Source organism: Pipistrellus kuhlii, unplaced genomic scaffold, assembly GCF_014108245.1.
Source record: "Pipistrellus kuhlii isolate mPipKuh1 unplaced genomic scaffold, mPipKuh1.p scaffold_m20_p_3, whole genome shotgun sequence".
In the NCBI taxonomy this organism is placed as follows: Eukaryota; Metazoa; Chordata; class Mammalia; order Chiroptera; family Vespertilionidae; genus Pipistrellus; species Pipistrellus kuhlii.
The window spans coordinates 148,549,634-148,569,885 of record NW_023425529.1 but is presented as its reverse complement, the minus strand read 5'-3'; the positions used below and the strand labels follow the sequence as shown (position 1 = coordinate 148,569,885).

At 34.9% G+C, this 20,252-nt stretch overlaps 1 protein-coding gene across 1 annotated transcript in view; it reads left to right on the top strand.

The window, feature by feature from the left end:
- UGGT2 (UDP-glucose glycoprotein glucosyltransferase 2) overlaps positions 1-20,252 on the top strand; it is a 145,272-nt gene that overhangs the window by 29,912 nt on the left and 95,108 nt on the right. The window contains exons 9-11 of the mRNA XM_036458874.2: positions 4,114-4,213; positions 8,248-8,308; positions 11,224-11,315. Of these exons, the coding sequence (XP_036314767.1) occupies positions 4,114-4,213; positions 8,248-8,308; positions 11,224-11,315 (253 nt within the window). The remainder of the gene's footprint in view (positions 1-4,113; positions 4,214-8,247; positions 8,309-11,223; positions 11,316-20,252) is intronic.

The window sequence follows — 20,252 nt, the reverse complement described above, 5'->3', positions numbered from 1 at the left end:
CTGATGTATTTATATTCAATCACATTTTATGGAATCCATAATATTGATTAAAACTCCTAACAGGTCAGGAGAAATCATATCTAATCCTTAGTTTTCTTCTATTTAAAATTTGGATCTTAATAGACTGATTATTGCATGTTTTATTATTCGCTTGGAACAGCTTCTGTACTGGCATCCCATAAGCAGATATTTTATGGCCAAAATTTAGTTTGGATTGAACAATAACTCCTTTTAGCTTGTATTTATTTATTATTTGTAATTTTTAGTTGTGTTTTTCTGTGTGATCCATAACTTTCATCACATCTCTCATCAACTTTTATTTTTATTTATTTATTTATTTGTTTGTTTGTTTAATATTGCATATAATTTGTTTTTTGATATCATGATTTTTTAAATTGATTATGGTCTCACATAATTGTTATTTCCCCATTCCCATCCCAAACCCCTCCCTAGATATGCCCCCCCATCCTTCTTCTCTCCCCCCCCCCCCCCCCTTGTCCATGGCCACTGGCTAGGCCCATATGTATGCACACAAGTCCTTTGGTTGATCTCTTTCCCTTACCTCCATCCTCTCTTACTTTCCCTCTGAGGTTTGAGAGTCTGATCACTGGTTCTCTTTCTCTGGGTCTGATTATGTTGTTCATTATTTCCTCTAGATGTGTGAGATCATGTGATCCAAGAAATACCCTTGTAAGAACTTAAACTGCAACAAGCCATAATGGTTATGCTGAGAGGCAAATGAATCAGTCTGTAGAGAGTTCCTTTCTTGGCCAACAGTTCTTTTGAGTCCCAATTTCAATGCTAGATAGTTCCTTATGTGTACATATCAGCCATGATATTTCAGATCTGGTTGGTGGACAAATAGTGGTAATGCAGGTCCGCCCGTCTCTGGTTTGGTGGACAAATGGTGGTAATGCAGGTCCGCCCGTCCCTGGGCATCCTTCAGACATAACTGACACAACCCATTTAAAGTATATCATTCAATAGATTTTAGTATATTTTCAAAAATTTTAACTGTCACCACAGTTAATTTAGAGTATTTTCATCACTCCAAAGAGAAAGTAATGTACATGTTAACAGTCACTCTTATTTCTCCCAATTCCTCCAGCTGTAGGTAATCCCCAGTCTACTTTCTTTTCCTTCAAAATGTACTCCCAAGGGATCCATATTTTAGAAATATAACTAACAGAGTGCTTTTGAAGGCTTTGTAAGCAGATAATACATATAGTCAGCTAACTTTTAATTAACCTTTGTAGTTTCTGTGTAAGGGATTTGAATGGACTAGAAACAAAAAACCTAATTTAGACATCACTGAAGTAGTGTAATAGGGGGTTGAACCATAACTATGGTAGAGAAATCAAAAGGAGAGCTGGATTTGGCAAATATTTAGGAGATAAAAGGAGTTAAAAATGGTATATTTCCAGCTTTGAAATTATATAAAACCTGGAAGCAGGTTTGTGTGTTGAATATAGGGCCCAGAAATAATGAGACTGGCATTACAATGATTGACTTAAGAGTGATTGTGACATACCCAGATGACAAGGGCTAGTTGTGGGGTGAATATAAAGTCCTTAAGCAAATAGGAGAGGATTTTAAAAGTTGAAAATCATAGCATCATGTTGTTTAAAAGGAAGGGTTGCTATCAAAGTGGAGCATGACCAGATCAGTGCACAAGGAAGGGGCTGTGGTGCTCATCTCCGTGTGGACAGTGGTCCCATGAGGAAGACATGGCGGGAGGATGAGAATGGAAGAGTACAATATAAGCTAAGGAAACACATGTTCAAGAAAGAGATTGATCAATACCTTTCCTTTTTCTTTCTTTTTTATTTTTAATTGATTTAACACAATTTATTGAGTGTCTGCTAGGTTTCAGCCATGTCCCTACATCCATGGTTTCACAATTTTGAGCTGAGACCTACATAGTAGTAAATATACTTTACATTGAGACTCATACACAAGTGTATAATGCCTGAATACATAAGAATTCTCAAAACAAACAAAAAAAAATCTTCAGCATACAGTATGTATGTTTACTACAGTTTATCTACTCCAACAGAACTTTCTTTTATTCTACCATATTTCATTAGAAAAAAACTTCACATTATTCATTAACCTGATTTCACTGTTAACTCATGGGTTCTAGCTAACATTTTGAAAAATATTAAATTCTGAAGATAAAATGAAGAGTTAAAAAAGATAACCATGTGTCCTTCAAAGGATCTTAGATAAACAGAAATAATTTCATAAACCAACATAGAAAGTACCATTCTAAATACTGCTAAGTAAAAATACATAGATTATGAAGGATATATGCCAAGAAGATCTGAATTGGTGAAGTGGGAGTAGGGAAGAGAGAACAGAGAGGGGTGGCTTTCTTCAGAGTGTTGATTGAATTGAAATTTGAGGATGGTTTGGAATAAATTTGAGGGTGGGTTATTTAGAGAAATTATTTAAAAATCTTTGTGAGATGTTGGATATGGAATGGCAGGGAGAAGGAGATATCAAGAACAACAGCTATATCCATGGTTTGCCCAACTGGAGGGACAATTTTGTGGTGATATTTGCTGAACACTAAAGAGTATCAGGTTTTTGCAAAGATGAAGCAGGACTATTACAGTTTCAACATGCTCCTGTTGAAGTTTCTAAATGGTAAAACGAAGAAGGCATTTAAAATAGGATCTGGGTTTTAGCGTCAATGTAGACCTTAAGTAGCAATTTATGAATCATCTAGGTATGAAACAATTTAGACAAAAGCAAAAAGGGTAATAGAATCTGTTATTTAATTTCTTGTTATTTGCACTCTGATTTCATTAGTGAATTTTCAGGGGCTTTCAAATAAATTACATTAGAAAATTGGTCATGTGAAAGGGAAGTACACTCATGTTAAAATAAGTTTTAGAAGACTAGTTGTGCTGTCAACCTGAGTAAAAGATAGTTGTCCATGGTCATAGTAATTAATGATGATAAAAATATTAGCCAATACTATGTGTTTAGTACAGTAACAGGCTCTATATATGCATTATCCTAATTTTTTTAAATTTATGTAATATAGATATCTCACTCTCCCAGATGAGGAAATTTCAAGACATGGACACACAAAATAATTAAGCACATATGAAAAATACCTAAAACAAGCAGGTCTCTCTCATTTTAGAGCCTAAATTCTTCCTTTACCACTATATTGTACTGTTTTTTTAATATAACATCATGCAGCCAAATGCTGTTAGGCAACACCTTTGATCATATATTTATCTCAAAAGAAGTTGTTATATCAATCATATAAGTAATGACTCTTAAGATTTCTCACAAAAAAAAAATATATTCCTAAATGTATGCACACCAGTTAAAAATTATGTTGCTTATAAATGCCTTTAATAGTAATAGAATAATAAGAGACATAACATAAAGGGTCTTATTTGTTATATTATTGTTCATTCATTCATTCATCAGTTTTTGTGGAGCACTTACTTATATATGAGGTACATTTTTTGTGTGAAAATATTTTAAGTTCAACTTTGCTTCTGGCATATTGAAGACTGCCTATAGTAAGCCACAAACATTTTTCCTTTCTTAGAACTGTCAGTTCAAGTACAATAATGCTAAGTTTAGGGTTTTGTTTTTATCGTATAAAAGTAGAACAATATTGAAAGAGTATTTACTGAGTTAAACACATTGAGTCCTACTAAAAGTTCTTTTCAGAATCGGTTCTTTAAACTTTTCTTCTTATCTTTTTTTTTTTTTTTTTTTTTTTTATCAAAGCCTTTCCTTGCCTATTTAACCTAAATTTAGAAAAAATAACTTTGCAACCACATTTCTTTTCATGTATCTCTTTTTGAAGTTATACTATAATTTGTGGAAAACAAATATTAAGTGATAATTATTGATTTATAAAGGTGTAAAGTTTACCTTAGTAGGAATAAGTGATACCTTTCCACTTAAAACTTTTGAAAAATGTTAAATATAAGGATGCCTTCATGTCTATATAAGAATGTATGGCCAGAAGGATTGAATAAATCACTTATATTACATGGAAATGTCTATGAAGGTGTGGCCTTATGCTAGAATTTTTAATGTGTCTGTGTTTCCCCCCCCCCGCCCCCCGCCCCCTTCTAGGTCTTAGTTTTCAAGCAGCTTCTCAAATAATGGCCACTCCAGTTTATGATTCCTTAAAGTTAATGAAAGACATTTCACAGAACTTCCCCATAAAAGCCAGGTATAGTAAAGTTTATTAGTTTGATTATGATCAGAATTCTTTCTATTATGTAAAATTTATTAAAATAGCTGGTTTCATTTAACATAATGATGCCAGTTAATTCTAGTATAAATAGTGTTTCAGAAATCAGGATCTTTCTGTGTTGTGTATGTTGTTGTTTTTTACTGGAGCAGAATATTGGCTTCTCTATGCATGTGTGTATGTACTGCAAAATAGAACTCTTGAATTAGAGGCAAATGGAAAGGAAAAAATAATTCACTAAACATATATATATTTAAATAAAACAGTGAGACATGACAATCCAAGAAAAAGTTTGTTTAAGCAGTAAATAAAAGAATTTTTTTTCTGTTCACCATGGAGGATGTTGAAAAGTACAATATTATTCTTAATAAATCTATGCCCAATGTGTAGCCAAATCTTCTTGCCGTTTCAGATTTCAAATAAGTAGTAAGGTCTTACTTAATTGTATGGAATAGCTTATGGTATACTTTTTGCCATAGGATATCTAATTGAACTGCTTCCGGAAATATTACTGTTACATTTTACACATCTTTCGGTTCAGTAGATAATACATTGGTATATCTAAAGGTAAAAATACAGATAATTCAGGTTTCCAGGTATTGTAAGGACTGACAAAATCACAGGACATCGATGCATTTGTGTTTGGATCTGCAATGACAGAATATAAAATTACAGGCATCCAATAAAATACAAAGTAAATTAGCTTATATAATATTTAATGCATATAATATGTGACAAGTGAAACAATAGTGTTTTGTTGAGAGGAATCCTTGGGCTCTCAGCATCCCTTCTTAAGCAGTGAATGCTTGCTAGGCTTCTATTTGTCTTCAACACTCTTGTACATTTGTCCACAGTACAATTTACTGAATGTTATCTAGATATTCTTTGCCTTGGTAAGATAAATAAAGAGTACTGTTGGCCACGAGATACCAAGAACCTTTTCATGGTACCCTGAAAATACACAGGTTTGTCACTTTTTTTTATGTATTGAGAATGAATATATTGATATGATTCTTTCAGTTTTAATTTAAACAGTCAAAAATTTGAGAAGTCAGTATTATGAAACATAAATTATGTATGTATATATAACTATGGCTTAGTTATTACAGGCATCCAATAAAATACATGTATATATGTATATATAACTAGTTATATGTATATATAACTTAGTTATTATAGGCATTCAATAAAATACATGTATATATGTATATATAACTTTAGTTATATGTATGTATAACTATGATGTTTAGCCACATTGCTGCTAATTAAGAGTAGCTTTTGAAATTACTCAATTAAATACAAATAAAGTTAAAATAATTTTAGTTTTAAGAAGACAGTTGGTTCGCTTTTGGACAGTAAGTTAGTACCCTGTTCCCCTGAAAATAAGACAGTGTCTTATATTAATTTTTGCTCCCAAAGATGCACTAGGTCTTATTTTCAGGGGATGTCTTATTTTTCCATGAAGAAGAATACGGTACACATTTATTGTTAAATGAAAATAAAGGAAATTTATTACCTGTATATGGTACGGTAGTATGGTAGTTGTCAACACAAACCAGACAAACTGTGAATCCTACAGTAACAAGAATTTACTCATTTATTCAATGACAATCATGTCATCATCTTCTGGAACATCATCATAACAATCCAATTCCTGAATTTCCTGGTGAATTTCTTGTGACTCCATTTCTTTCAGAATCAGTGGACCAAATCTCTCATGTTTAGCAATAGCACTGTCTTTAAATGAGTACTTCTTATCAAGGTAGCCTGCTCGCAATGCATTTGCAATGCAACTGTCAGTGATTTTCTCCCATGAATTCTTCACCCAAGTCACAACTTCTTGCAGTTTAGGTTCCACAAAGTTTCCACGCTGATTTCTCTCCATTCTATTTTCAATGTAGTCATTAATTTCCATGCGCAAATTGTCTTTGAATGGCTTGTTTATTGCAATATCAAGAGTCTGGAGATAGGCCTTATTTTTGGGGGATACCTTATATTCCACTCAGAAGAAAACCTGTAAGTAGGTTTTATTTTCGGAGGATGTCTTATTTTTGGGGAAACACGGTACTACTATTGTGGGGTTCAGCTACTACACTCTAGTTTTAATTCATAGTTGGCTATTAAAAAAATTTACAAACTATGCTAACATTGCTTAATGGCTACCTTGTAAGCTTGAGCATAATTCTAAAACACTCGGTGAGCAATTGGTAAGTGTTTATTGAAATAAAATATTTTCTAAATTAATGAAAAACTTGCATTATCAAATTTATATAATTTCTCACAAATGCTACTAACTTTTAGGAGATTATGCACACTTATTGTGTATTGTTTTAAGTTACACCTTTCTGCTTGAGTTGTACCTAAAGCAAAACTTTGTGTTTACTGTCTTTTAAGTTTTAAATTATTTTCTTCTATGAATAAAATTGACAGATATATAACTAAGCATTCTTAGGAGTTAAGTCAAATAATAGTCCTACTTTTAAAATTTTCTTTTATACGGTAAGCTATTCAGCCGTGAATATGTGAAGTTAAGTATTATAACTTACTAGGGGCCCAGTGCACGAATTTGTACACCTTGAAAGGAACTGTTGACCACGAGGCTGTAGTAGGCACAAGGGTGGGTCTCGGCCTATCGTCCGCGCCCCTGCCCGGCCCCTCCCATTGTGGCCCCCCCGTCTCCTGTCTGCCAGAAGCCCGCTCCTGCCACAGCCACTCCCATACACTGACAGCGCCAACCTGCTTGCACCTGCTAATGGTGCCGAGTGATTGGGGCCAGCACCAGCAGTGGGTGCCAAGCAGGGCCAGCACCATCAGTGGGTACAAGTGGTGGCTGCTGCCCCAATTGCCCCTCAGGAGCAAGGGAAGGTGGAGAAACCCTTAGGGGTGATCAGGGCAAGCAGCTGCTGCTTGCACCTATTGATGGTGCTGGGTGATTGGGACTGGCACCAGGCACCAGCAGGGGGTGCGAGCAGCAGCTCCAGCACCAGCTGAGAGTGCAAACAGGGCTGGCACTGGCAGTGAGTGTGAATGGTGGCTCTGGTGCCAGCACCAGGTGCAAGCAGGGCCGGCACTAAGTAGGTGCGAGCACCAGGCAGGACTGTGGTTCGTGGGAGCGAAGAATTTTCAGTAACCACCAGAGGCTTACCCCAATGACAGCAACTGGTGCCCCACCTTGGTCTGGTGCCCCTGTTCACCTGCTCCACCATCCCACCACAGACAACTCCCGCCATGTTTCACACACACCCTCTAGTGGTCAGCACACGTCATAGTGACTGGTTGTTCGGTTTTTCTGGTTGTTTCGCCATTTGGTCTATTTGCATATTAGCCTTTTATTATATAGGATGTTATATAGTAAAAATTACAGATTAATCAAAATTGTGTGCAAATATTCTGAAAATTACCTGTTTTTATTGATACATATTGATGACATCGATAATTTCATGCAAAATTTCTCTGTGTGAAAAAAACCACAAAATAGAATTTTTAATCAAGTATTTTTGAAAAATAACTGGAAATAAGCAAGTTTGACAATACCTAATGCATTCAGTTAGTGTACATGAACTTTTTTTTTAAATGTATTTTGTTGATTTTTCTTACAGAGAGGAAGGAAGAGAGATAGAGAGCTAGAAATGTCGATGAGAGAGAAACATCGATCACCTGCCTCTTGCACACCCTCTACCGGGGATGTGCTGCAACCAATGTACATGCCCTTGACCGGAATCGAACCTGGGACCCTTCAGTCCACAGACCGATGCTCTACCGCTGAGCCAAACCGGTTTTGGCAGAGTACATAAACTTTTGACAGTCTCTGTTCCATTTGAATCACATACCTTTGTTAAATAGTCACATACCTTTGTCAAATAGTCCACTTGTTAATAGTCTATATAGAAATATAATATCATGAAGCCTTTGTAGTTGTTAGTTTCTTACACAAAATATTATATTACCTTAAATTATAGGTTAGGCCTAAACATTTAAGGATAAATGAGTTATAATAGTATTTATTTTCCCAGATCTCTGACCAGAATTTCTATAAATCAACATATGAAGAAAGAAATACAGAAAAATCAACAGGTTTGAATTCCTTTTAAAAAAAAATTTACTATAGTCATATCATTGTTTCAGACTTCAAATGTTCATTTTCATACAAAAAAGAAAATGCTTAGTTGTACTATTTCAATTATTAAGACAATTCAAGTTTTTTCATTTTTTGTACTCTCTGCTACAGTCTGTAATTCTTGCCAGTAGTTCCTGACATATATTCTACTTACATGCTTATTCACCCTATACTCCAAATCTTTTGGCGATGCAGTGTGGGTTTCTTAATAGGATAAAGCATAAAGAATATGAGTTAATTATTGTTTCTCATAATTAGTTTTTGCTTAAAACTATAAGGAGCAAGTCAGGTTTCGACCACTGGAACATTGCTGTGATCCTACAGTGTGTAGGACATGATTGGTAATTTAGTAAGACTCTTCCAAATGATTTCTTAATGTTACCTTAAGATTCCAATTGATCCTAATTGTGTTAATACTTGTGAAGTGCTTAGAACATTGTCTGGTTTTATTACATAAGACTCGTTTGGTTTTAAGTAATATTATACCAGATGCACAGGGCCCCAAAAAGTAGTTTAATCTTCTCCCACAAAAGATGTCATAAAGTATATGGCCACAGGCAGAATTTTCCTCTTTTCTGGTTGCAAAATGGCTGCCACAGCTCCGGTCTTCTTTCATGAATTCTAAGCAGAAGTGGCATCCTTACTCTAAAGCCTTCCTGGAGCAGTAAGCCAATTTTGACTTCCATCTTGTTGGCCAAAATGTAGTGTGGCTCTCCCTTGCTGCAAGGGAGGTTAAAAAAGTCAGTTTTTACTTTTCTAGTAATTGAGACAAGCACAGGAGGAGTGGGTTAGGAATGGTGCTAGCTGAGCCAACCAGCAGTATCTGTCACACTGGGACAGAGTAAGCTCTCAATAAATGTTAGCTGTTGTGATGGTGACAACTACAATGTAAAGAAGTAGATGCTTATTGTTCATTGGGCATGGGTGTTAGGAACCATACACATCATCCCTGGAAGTGTGTCACTGTTACATCTCATCCATATACAGCAACACTACAATTCCTATAAAACATAACTGCTGCAAAACATGTAACCAGAGAGTTCACACACATACAAAATAGTGGTCTTTGAATATGGAAAAACATTATCTATCTTCATTCATAATAAAACATACAGATCAGAGTTATACTGAGATACCAGATTTACAGTATTCAAAATCTGTTGGTAAGTCTATCTTTTGTGTGTGGAAGACAGCAGGGAAAACAAGATATATATTTGTATGTCTTCGTATTTGCTTAAAGGAACACCAGAAAAGGATGAACAAAAAGCTTTGAGGAGGAAGTAAAACAGTTACCCCTCTGAGTCATGGATAGGGGTGGATGGGTTAATACTTCTCTGGCAAGATCTTTTAACATGTATTTAACTGGTTTTGAAGTATGTGATGGTGTGGCATCATGAAGCAAAACTATTTGCCATGTTTTCTGACCCATTCTGGTTGTTTTACGGTCAAAACATGGTTCATATTCAGGGGTCCTCAAACTTTTTAAAGTGGGGGCCAGATCACGGTCCCTCAGAGAGCTGGAGGGCTGGACTATATGAACTACTAATTCCTACTGTAACACCTCGGCTGCGCTCACTGCCCAAAAAACCTGGCGGGCCGAATCAGACTCCTCTGCGGGCCGCATGTGGCGCAGGCCGTAGTTTGAAGACGCCTGAAATAGATTATTTGTTGTCAGTAGCGATAAGAATTAACGGTTTCACCTGGTTTTAAAAGCTCCTAATACACCACACCTTTCTGATCCCACCAAATGCAGAGCATTGTCTTTCCAAAGCAATTTGGCATTGCAGTCGATGTTCATGGTTGACCTGGATCAACCCATGATTTTGTGCATTTGGGATTCTCAAAATAAATCCACTTTTCATCATCAGTCACAATTTGATGCAAAGAAGACTTTTGTGCTATTGAAGCAACATTTTACTGATGACTTTTTGGTTTTCCATTTGTCTTTCATTCAGTTGATGTGGCACCCATTTTCCTTCCTTTAAAATCTTTCCCATTGCTTGTGAACAATCAGAAATTGTTTGCTGAGCAACATTTAATCTTTCTGCAAGTTGTTTTTAGTTTGATTCTCATCTTTATCCAATAATACTTGTAATTGTTGGTTTCAAACTTTTTTGGTTGATCCGGACATTCTTTGTCTTTCACATTGAAATCATCACTTATAAAGTGTTTAAACCAGCATTCACAAGTATCTTTAGATGGAGCATATTCACCATAAGCTCCTGAAGTATATGATAACTTTCAGCAGCACTTTCTTTCAAAATAAAGTAATGAATTAAAGCTTCCCGCAGATGCTCTTTTTATAGCATAAAATTTGATATTTTTAAGTGTAAAAATATCTATGATGTTAACACCTTCAGGAAATTTGACATATGAACTTTTGAAGCTTGCTGTCAATACAACAAAATAGCATACATATCAAATTGCATATATATCAACATATGTGTAACTCCATCTATTGAAAAAAATCAACATTATCAGCTAATACACCTGATAAAACGTAGAAGTCAAAAAGTCATTGCATCGTTAAAACTTTAATATCAAATACTGAAAACTCAAAAGATTCAGGCATCTGTGTCTCAAATCTGTCATCAGATGTCTATTACTAGATCAGGGGGGCAAACTGCTACCAACCTGCAAGTCAAATCTAACCTGCTTTTATCAATATAAAGTTTTATTGGAACATAGTTATGGCTTTTTAAAAAATATTGTTTTTGACTCTTTTCATGCTACAAGGACAGAGTTTAGTGGTTGCATCAGAGATGGTATGGCCTGCAAAGTCAAACATTTACTATCTGTTTGCAGACTCCTGACATAGCTGGATATTATTATGTTACTGGGTTAGCTATTTATTATTCTGCTCTATTTCAAGGATCTTCATAATAGATTTGAAATTCAGCCGGGTGATGCTCTTTTGTATATAAATGGACTTCGTGTTGACATGGATGCTCTTGATATCTTTAGGTAAGTATTGAATTATAGATACAAACGATAACTATACTTTATGTAAAGGTAAATATTGTCCTGAATGTAGTATTTGTCAAAATTCAAATAATCACTTTAAAGGTTAAAAAAAAACAAAAACATCTTTTTGATTGTATAAAACACCTGTTATTTTTGTAGAATACTCTCTTAAGTGTCTTAGAATGTTAGAACTGGGAGAGAACTTAGAGATATTGTTGAGAAAACTGTATTTGTATCTGTCAGGAAGGAAATTTGCAATTACAGAATTCGGGTGCTATCTTTTCCCTTAGGTTAAAAAAAAAAAAATTAAAAAATGCCAAAATGGCGTAGGGCAGAATTAAATAGTCTTTACTCTTCATGGGCACTGGCCCATAAATCAGTCATGGGCCAAAAGAAGAGAAATCATTGAATTTATTTTATTTTTAAAGAAAAGTATAAAAGTACTTTAAAATTAACATTTAGAATATAAAATAAATTTTATAACATAGCACTTTAGTTCAGACATTCAGTTTTAAGTCAATTGAATATATTTTATTGAACTTAAATTAATTAAATGTTAATTTTCTTAATAGTTTGTAAATATATAGGAAAGTACAAGAAAAACTGAGTTAGTTCAAATGGTGCTTTTCTCTTTAGTTGAATCCTTAGACCTAATATTGGGAAAATGATTACCTAAGATACACAGAAAGAATAGAGCAATTGTTAGCGCCTGGCCTATAAACTTCAGGGGGACAAAAGGTACATCTGTGCTCAGCACAGTGAAAATAGGTTTTAAAAAGCAGTGAAGTGGTACATAGATTGTAGAAAGTTTTCAGTGTCAATGTATGGAGAAATTTTCATAGCAGGAATATTTTGATGTGTCATTTATAAAAGTATTGCAACAAACACAACCCCTTGGCTCCTTCACATGGTAATTAGTGAGCTGCGGGATGAGTGATATATTTTTGTTTCTCATTGAAGTGATCCCTAGTTGAAGGTATTATAATTCCCTTAGAGGAAAAGTAAATATGTGAGAATATTTTTTTTATCTTCTGACATTTTTATTTCAAAGTAAATAATTAAAGAGGTTATCTGAAAAAAAGATGAGAACAAGTAGGTAAAATCAGTGTGGAGAGGTTAATGAATGGGATAAAATTATACAGGAAAGAGGAGAGGAAGAAAAGTGTAATATTACTGAGATTATATCCTGGATCTAGAGAGAGGTCCATTTGGAGTAAAAGAAAATAAAATAAAGGGGAGGGGGCCAAGTAAGTAATTATTTTGCACTTTCTTCCCACCTCCTGTTTCTCATAGCCTTCTTGGGTTGTAGAGAACTGATACTATGCCCATGGCCTACCCCTTCTTGCACTGATCCTGAAAGAAGGAAGGAACAGAGGGGCCTTGATATCCCCATTTGTGTAAATTTTTCTGTATCTTAATGAAGTTATCTGGCTCAGAATCCTTTTGTCCTCTTAGTAAATATGTATTTTAATGCAAGCAACATTAAGATTCAATATGATAAAATCAATTCAGTATTAAAATTCAACTCAGTAAGTATCTGAGTGCCTACTTTTCTATAAAAACAGATTGATATTTGGTGAACAAGATAGAAGTCTTGCCTAAGTGAAATTCACAGTCTAGAGGAAGAACTGATAATAAATAATTATAGTGTGATAAGGTTCATAAAAGATAAAGTGCAGTGCTTTGGGATTTTATAACTCCAGAGATTTAATTTGTTCTTAATTGAACATTTGGACAGTGGATATCAGATTTCTTCATGAAAGTGATGTTTAAGCTAAGACTTAAAGGATGAATCAGGAGAGCCAGCGGGCTCCACGTGCTCAACGCGGGGGTTTCCGAGTCCTCCAGGTGTGGTAGGTAAAGGAAGTCAGCGCCCCAGTGACCTCCCCAGCAACGACCCGGGCCAAGCCCCGCCACCCTCCCCCCTGGTCCAGCTCCGCTTCGGAGGCAGCGCAGCGGGACCCCGAGCCCGCCCCGCCAAGCAACGCCTCACCGATGGGGCCGCCCTGCTCTGGGGTGTCCTCCTCTGGCTGACAGCTGCTCAGGAATTGGCTCACCTTTACCATCTAAGGACTACTGCGTGGTCTATAACCCTCATTGGACAGCTCTGCCAAGAACCCTAGTAAATGCAACTTCCTTTAATTTGAAGAATCTTACTTCCACAACACTGTGTGACATTTCTGATATTCCTCCTGATGGAATAAAGAACAAAGCAGTTGTGATTCAGTGGGGAACCTGCCATTCTCTTGAAAAAGCCAGAATTGCAGAAACCGGAGGTGCTGAAGCATTGTTGGTTGCCAATAACAGTATCGTATTTGCTCCTCAGGGGACAGATCTGCATTTGACAATGTGAAAATACTGATTGCATTTATAAACAATAAAGACTTAAAAGATATGAAGCAGGCTCTTGGAGATAACATTACTGTGAAAATGTATTCACCATCAAGATGTAACTTTGACTATACGATGGTGGTCATTTTGTAATTTATGTGTTCACTGTGGCATTAGGAGGATACTGGAGTGGACTACTTGAATTGGAAAGCATGAAGGCAATGGCAGACACTGAAGACAGAGAAACGAGGAGAAAGAAGGATGAATATTTAACTTTTAGTCCTCTAACAGTTGTAATATTTGTGGCCTTCTCCTGTGTTATGATGATCTTACTTTATTTCTTCTACAAATGGTTGGTTTATGTTATGATAGCAATTTTCTGCATAGCATCAGCAATGAGTCTATACAACTGTCTTGCTGCACTAATTCATAAGATTCCATATGGACAATGCACAATTGTGTGTCATGGCAAAAGCATTGAAGTGAGACCTATTTTTCTCGCTGGACTGTGCATAGCAATAGCTGCTGTTTGGGCTGTATATAGAAATGAAGATAGGTGGGCTTGGTTTTTACAGGATATCTTGGGGATTGCTTTCTGCCTGAGTTTAATTAAAACAATGAAGTTACCCAACTTCAAGTCATGTGTGATACTTCTAGGCCTTCTCCTCTTCTATGATGTGTTTTTTTGTTTTTATAACACCATTCATCACAAAGAACGGCGAGAGTATCATGGCTGAACTTGCAGCTGGACCTTTTGGAAATAACGAAAAATTACCAGTAGTCATCAAAGTGCCAAAGCTGGCATATTTCTCAGTAATGAGCATATGCTCCATGCCAGTTTCCATATTGGGTTTTGGAGACATTATTGTACCAGGCCTGCTGATTGCATTCTGTAGAAGATTTGATCAGCACACTAGTTCTTCTTTGTACTATGTCTCCTCCACAATTGCCTATGCTGTTGGCATGATAATTACCTTTGTTGCTCTGGTGCAGATGGAAAAGGGGCAACCTGCTCTCCTCTATTTAGTACTGTGCACACTTATTACTGCCTCAATTGTTGCTTGGAGACGTAAAGAAATGAAAAAGTTCTGGAAAGGAAACAGCTATCATAAAGGAAGAGAGAGGGACAGAGAGTTAGAAACATTGATGAGAGAGAACCATCAGCCAGCTGCCTCTTGAACACCCCCCACTGGGGATGTGCCCGCAACCAAGATGGACCAGCTGGACTATGCAGCAAGTGAAGAAACCCCTGTGGCTGCTGGTGAACAGATTATCCAACAGTAATATCATGTGGACCTGCCGTAATGGTTCAACTGATTTTCTGCGGAAGAGTTTTACTTTTAGAACTGACAATCTGAAAGAATCTTCAATGACATGCTCGCAAATATACATTTTTAAGAGCTGGTACTGTCAACTATGTCTTACGTGATTAAAATACATTTGCTTTTAACTATATTAAAGTTGTGCCTTCACATTAAATAAAAGGATAGGGTCTGTATAACTTTCAAAATGTATTATATACAGTATATTTTTCTTAAAAAAAAAAAAAAAATCCATCCCTGTATTTTTCTTACTGAAATCTATTTCTTTTCAACTTTAGTGTCAGATAAAAGTATTTCTGCCCAAGTGAATTTCTGAACAGATTTTACTGAAAAAAATTATGAAAATTTTGTGCTCTCTAGAAATTTGATTAAGATCATGCAAGAAGGAAGTTCCATAATGAAATTCCAGAAACTGCAGAAGTTAAAAAAATATAATCTGGGAATATGTTTATAGCATACGTTTTTTTTAAAAAATTCATTCCTTTTTTAATGTTGAGAACCTGAATTGCTTCAAATTGCTGTTTTATGTTACAATATTTTTCCCAGTATAGGGAAACCTAATATATAGAACTAGTCATTAAAAGGATACAAAAATGGCATCCACAGTTTTCAGTGGTTTGCTACAATACTTCCTGAAGGTATAGTTTAAATTTCTATAGCAACACTCAGTTTCACTGTGGTATTTCTGATCTCTAAAGTTTGGGCCTGTTGATGTTCAGGTTTAGTATTTTGTGTAAAATCCTTAACAATCTCCTCTCCCGCCCCTGCTCCCACCCCCACTATCTTAATTCCTACTCCTTTCTCCAAAGGAAACCACTGCTAACCTTTTATATTTTGGTGGAGGATGATATACTAATTTACCAGGTGTGCTTCAGAAGAAAGACAAAAGAGAGGAGACTGGGTGTTAGGGTCATTTTAATTACATGACTGAAGTGTGAGTGAATTATCTTGGTGCCAGACATTGATGTCTCAGTTTTCTCATCTGCAAAATGAGTACTGTAGGTTAAACCAGCAATTTTCAACCTTTTTCATCTCATGACACACATAAACTAATTATAAAATTCTGCAGCACACCAAAAAATATATATTTGTCATTCTGACAAAAAAAAAAATAGGTATAATTTTGGTTCATCCACGCTGGACAGCTGTTGTGTCGGCTGTTGTCATTTATCTATTTGGCAATCTAAGAGAGAGAGGTCTGTGCCCCTGACTAAATAGTCAATATTATCTGTTGTGAAGATTCTTGCAGCATACCAGGTGCAACACACTGGTTGAAAATTGCTGGGTTAGACCAATGAACCACTCTCGTACCTTATAACTTGGGGCAGAGGGAAACAAAAAACCTCTCATTCTTTGCTTGTGACCTTGAACATTCTCCTGGAAGTCAGGTCAAATTGTCTTTCCTTTTTTTTTTTTCTTTTTTTTTTTTTTTTCTTGCTAAGAAATTTCCAAATAACAAGTAATTCCAAGGGCAGTGGAATTTTACATTCTCTAGAAATAATATACAAGCTATGTTAGCCACTCTATGCTCTTTCATTCTAAAGCCAGTTCAGCTGGTTAAAATATAAATCTAATGCCTTTTAAAATAAATGAGAGCTTTGGTATTAGACCTAAATTTAGCATTTGAGGGAATTAGATGCTTTTGTTTGTTCCTTTTGCTGAGTAAGTAGCAGATAGAGAAGCTCCCTTGACAGCCCTCTGTCCACTTAATACAATTACGGATCCTTCGGTAAATGACAAGTAAGTATCTGACCAGTAAGGGTTATTCTTCATTCTGTCTCCATAATATCAAGTTTGAATTTTTTCCAAAGAATCTAATTTATTTGGCAAATGCTGATAGAACACATGAAATGTCATTTTAAAGATCCAACTATATTTTTATTTTTTTTAGCCAGCTTTACTTTTTTTAAAATTAAATTATTATCTGTGTACATATTTTAACATTGCCCCCCAATACATAACCTCCCTCCCCAGAGTTTTGTGTCCATTGGTTGTACTTATATGCATGTATACAAGTCCTTCAGTTGATCTCTTATCTCCCCCAGATCTCCCTACCCTCCCCGCTGTAATTTGACAGTCTGCTTGTTGCTTTACTGTCTTTATATCTGTCTTTTCGTTCATCAGTTTATAATGGTCTTTAATATCCATAAATGAGTGAGGTCATGTGGTATTTCTCTTTCATTGACTGGCTTATTTCACTCAGCATGATGGTCTCCAATTTCATCCAGGTTGCTGCAAATGATGAGAATTCCTTCTTTTTTATGGCAGCATAGTATTCCATTGTGTAGATGTACCATAGTTTTTTTATCCAATCATCTTCTGATGGGCACCTAGGCTGTTTCCAAATTCTAGCTATTGTAGATTGTGCTGCTATGAACATAGGGGTGCATATATCCTTTCTGATTGATGTTTCTAGTTTCTTGGGATATATTCCTAGGAGTGGGATTACTGGGTCATATATTTTCATTTTTAATATCAATAAAATGTTTGCAAAAATACATCTTTTTTAGTAAAATTATCTGCATTCTCATCCCAGCTTTTTGATATTCAAAAGCCTCAACCTCAGCCACATTTTATGAAGAATGTTAAGGAAAATTTAAATCTGTAAATATGAAGTTTTAGTTTTTTGATACACATTGTACTGTATCTAACCATTAACTACCAAGGAGGTAAAGTTTCCTTTCCAGTTTGCTATTAAAAAAGAAATAGGGAAATTCCTTAAGTTTCTCCATCCTCAGTGTCAACTTTCCATTATACTTAAATAATTCTTCTAACAACCCCGCTGAATATATTTAGAGAAATTACAACAAAGTACAAAAATATTTTACAAGTCAAAGTAAACAAAGAGTAGGGGAGATGACAATTTGTCTTTAAAAGGCTCTATTATTCTTCCTCTCTTGCCTTCCCATCACCAGTAACTTTAAGGAGAAGATAAATTGGGTTTTTAACTAAATATGTCTTAAAAACAATACTATATCCTATATTATTACTTATTGAAAAAATTGTTACTTCTTAGATATTTTCTATGAACATTTTTGCAACTTATCCAACATAAATCACTAAATATCTCAAATTGTAGAGTTTTCACTTCAGTTTACTTCAGCAAAGATAATTTGGTTTGTGAGGAAAACCTTGCTATTTTAATACATTATATTTCATCTTGTATTTTCTTTTTAGATTAGCAATACCTTATTAGTAAAATCCACAATTTATTTCTTTTTAGAAAGAAGAAAATATTAACCCATCTGCAGTTGGCATTCATAGATGTTAGTTAAATGTCCATAGAGATTTTGTTAAAATGATACATTTATATTCAATACAAATGAGCTTTCTAGTTTTCTTTTGCTTGTTCGATTTTTTCCTTAGATATAAGCAGACATTTTTACATTTGACTAAAAAAGTATTTAATTTACTTAAGCTTGATCTCTAAAATTTTAGCCTGACCTCAACCAATAAGATTTCAAAAATATAGGAATTGCATTTCAAACTGGTGCAGTGTACAAGTTTGAAAGGCTTTATATTTTTCTATCAACAAGGTAAAGAGTTGAATTTACTCAAGAAGATGTCAAATAATAAATTCTACAGTTTAAAATTTTTATTTTCAGTGGTCGTTTTACCTCAGAGGTTAATTCTACACAGATTGGGGCAAGAAATGTAAATAAAGTCAAAATACTGAATATAAATGACTTTATGCTTCCTGGAAGAAAGATACTCTGTAAATTTAAAAGATCTGAGTCAAATTACTCAACTTTTTGGAATTTGAAAGAAATTGTGTAATATTCAATACTTATGATTTGGATTACTGAATTTTCAGAGTAAACAAAATGAGATTGATAGAATAATATACAGGCCATATTATAGTGAAGGCCACATATGTGAACTTGTTTAATGTTTCTATACTTCAGAACAGCCTTTGTATCTATGAAAATTATCATGGGGGAAAATTATTTCTTAAAACTAAAATTTTAGAATAGTCCTGTAATAATGGCAAATAAGTAGCAACTGAAAGAAAAAAATGTAGAATGCTTAATGTTATCATGTGTTTCTTTAATTGGGCATGAAGTATTGTAAACATTCTTTTGGAATATGGATTTTTTTAAAATATCCAAAGTTTATCTGGTTAGTTTGCAGAACTTTCCAGTAGAACAAGTCAATGTAAATTTTGTAGTTGTTGCCTATTTTATACCTTCTGTTGTATTTTGTTTAAATGAGAACCTTTTTAAAAATACATGATTGAATTTTTACTTCTTAGATCATTGGTTTTAGTGTGGAATCCTTTTTTTAAACACTTTGATATGGAGGTTAGTGTAAATTAATACTTTATAACACTATTAGGCTTTTTTTTTTTAATGGAACATGATTAAAAATTTTTGAAGTGTTAATTTAGCAGTGTTTTAAAATTCTTCATTATGTGCCAATACTGACAAGAAAACTTTTTTTAATGTATTGAAATCACTATGCCATGCAATAAATTCTATTTAAAAAAAAAAAAAAAAAAAAAAAAAAAGATGAATCAGGCAAATGGAGGAGTGGAGATTCTGCAAGCATGGTATATTTGAGAAAATGGAAAATCTAATATGGACAGACTGGAGTGAGGAGGAGGTGGAGAAAACTGAGCTCACTGAGGTGGGAAATGATCAGATGTGGAACCAGGTTTTAAATTTTGGCCTTCTATCTCAAGGGCCAGAGAAGCCAGTGAAGGGTTCTAAGTAAATCTAAAGATAGTCACTAAGTATTTAAAAGAGAAGTATGATAAATTATTTAGAAATGGAGAGTTACAAGTTTTACTGATAAGAAAATCTAGCATATTTAAAGAACCTGTGTGGGTTTTGTTTTTGTTTTTAAATCAATAAACAGAATTCATGATGTAGGAAGAGCAGTGAAGAAACAAATACTTGTTGAGGGCAACAGTATGCCCAGCAGTAGTTAATGTAATACTAATCCTATATAATAAGAGTAATTTGCAAATTAATCATCCTTATGCTATACCCACAGGCCACGCCTGCCAGCCAATCAGGAGTGGATATGCAAATAAACCCAACCAAGATGGCTACAAGTCACAGAGAGCTGGAGGGAGGCTTGGGTTTTCCCAGCACTGGAGAGAGCCAAGCTTTCTACACACCTTGGCCGGCCCAGGCCTCTGCTTGAGGCTACAAAGTTTTAATTATAGAATATACATAAATTCCAACAGAAATGGCTACTGCCAAGGAGCAAGCAGAAGGCTTGGCTCTACTCCAGGCTACAAAGCTTCAGATGTAGAAGATAAATAACCCCCAGATTCCAG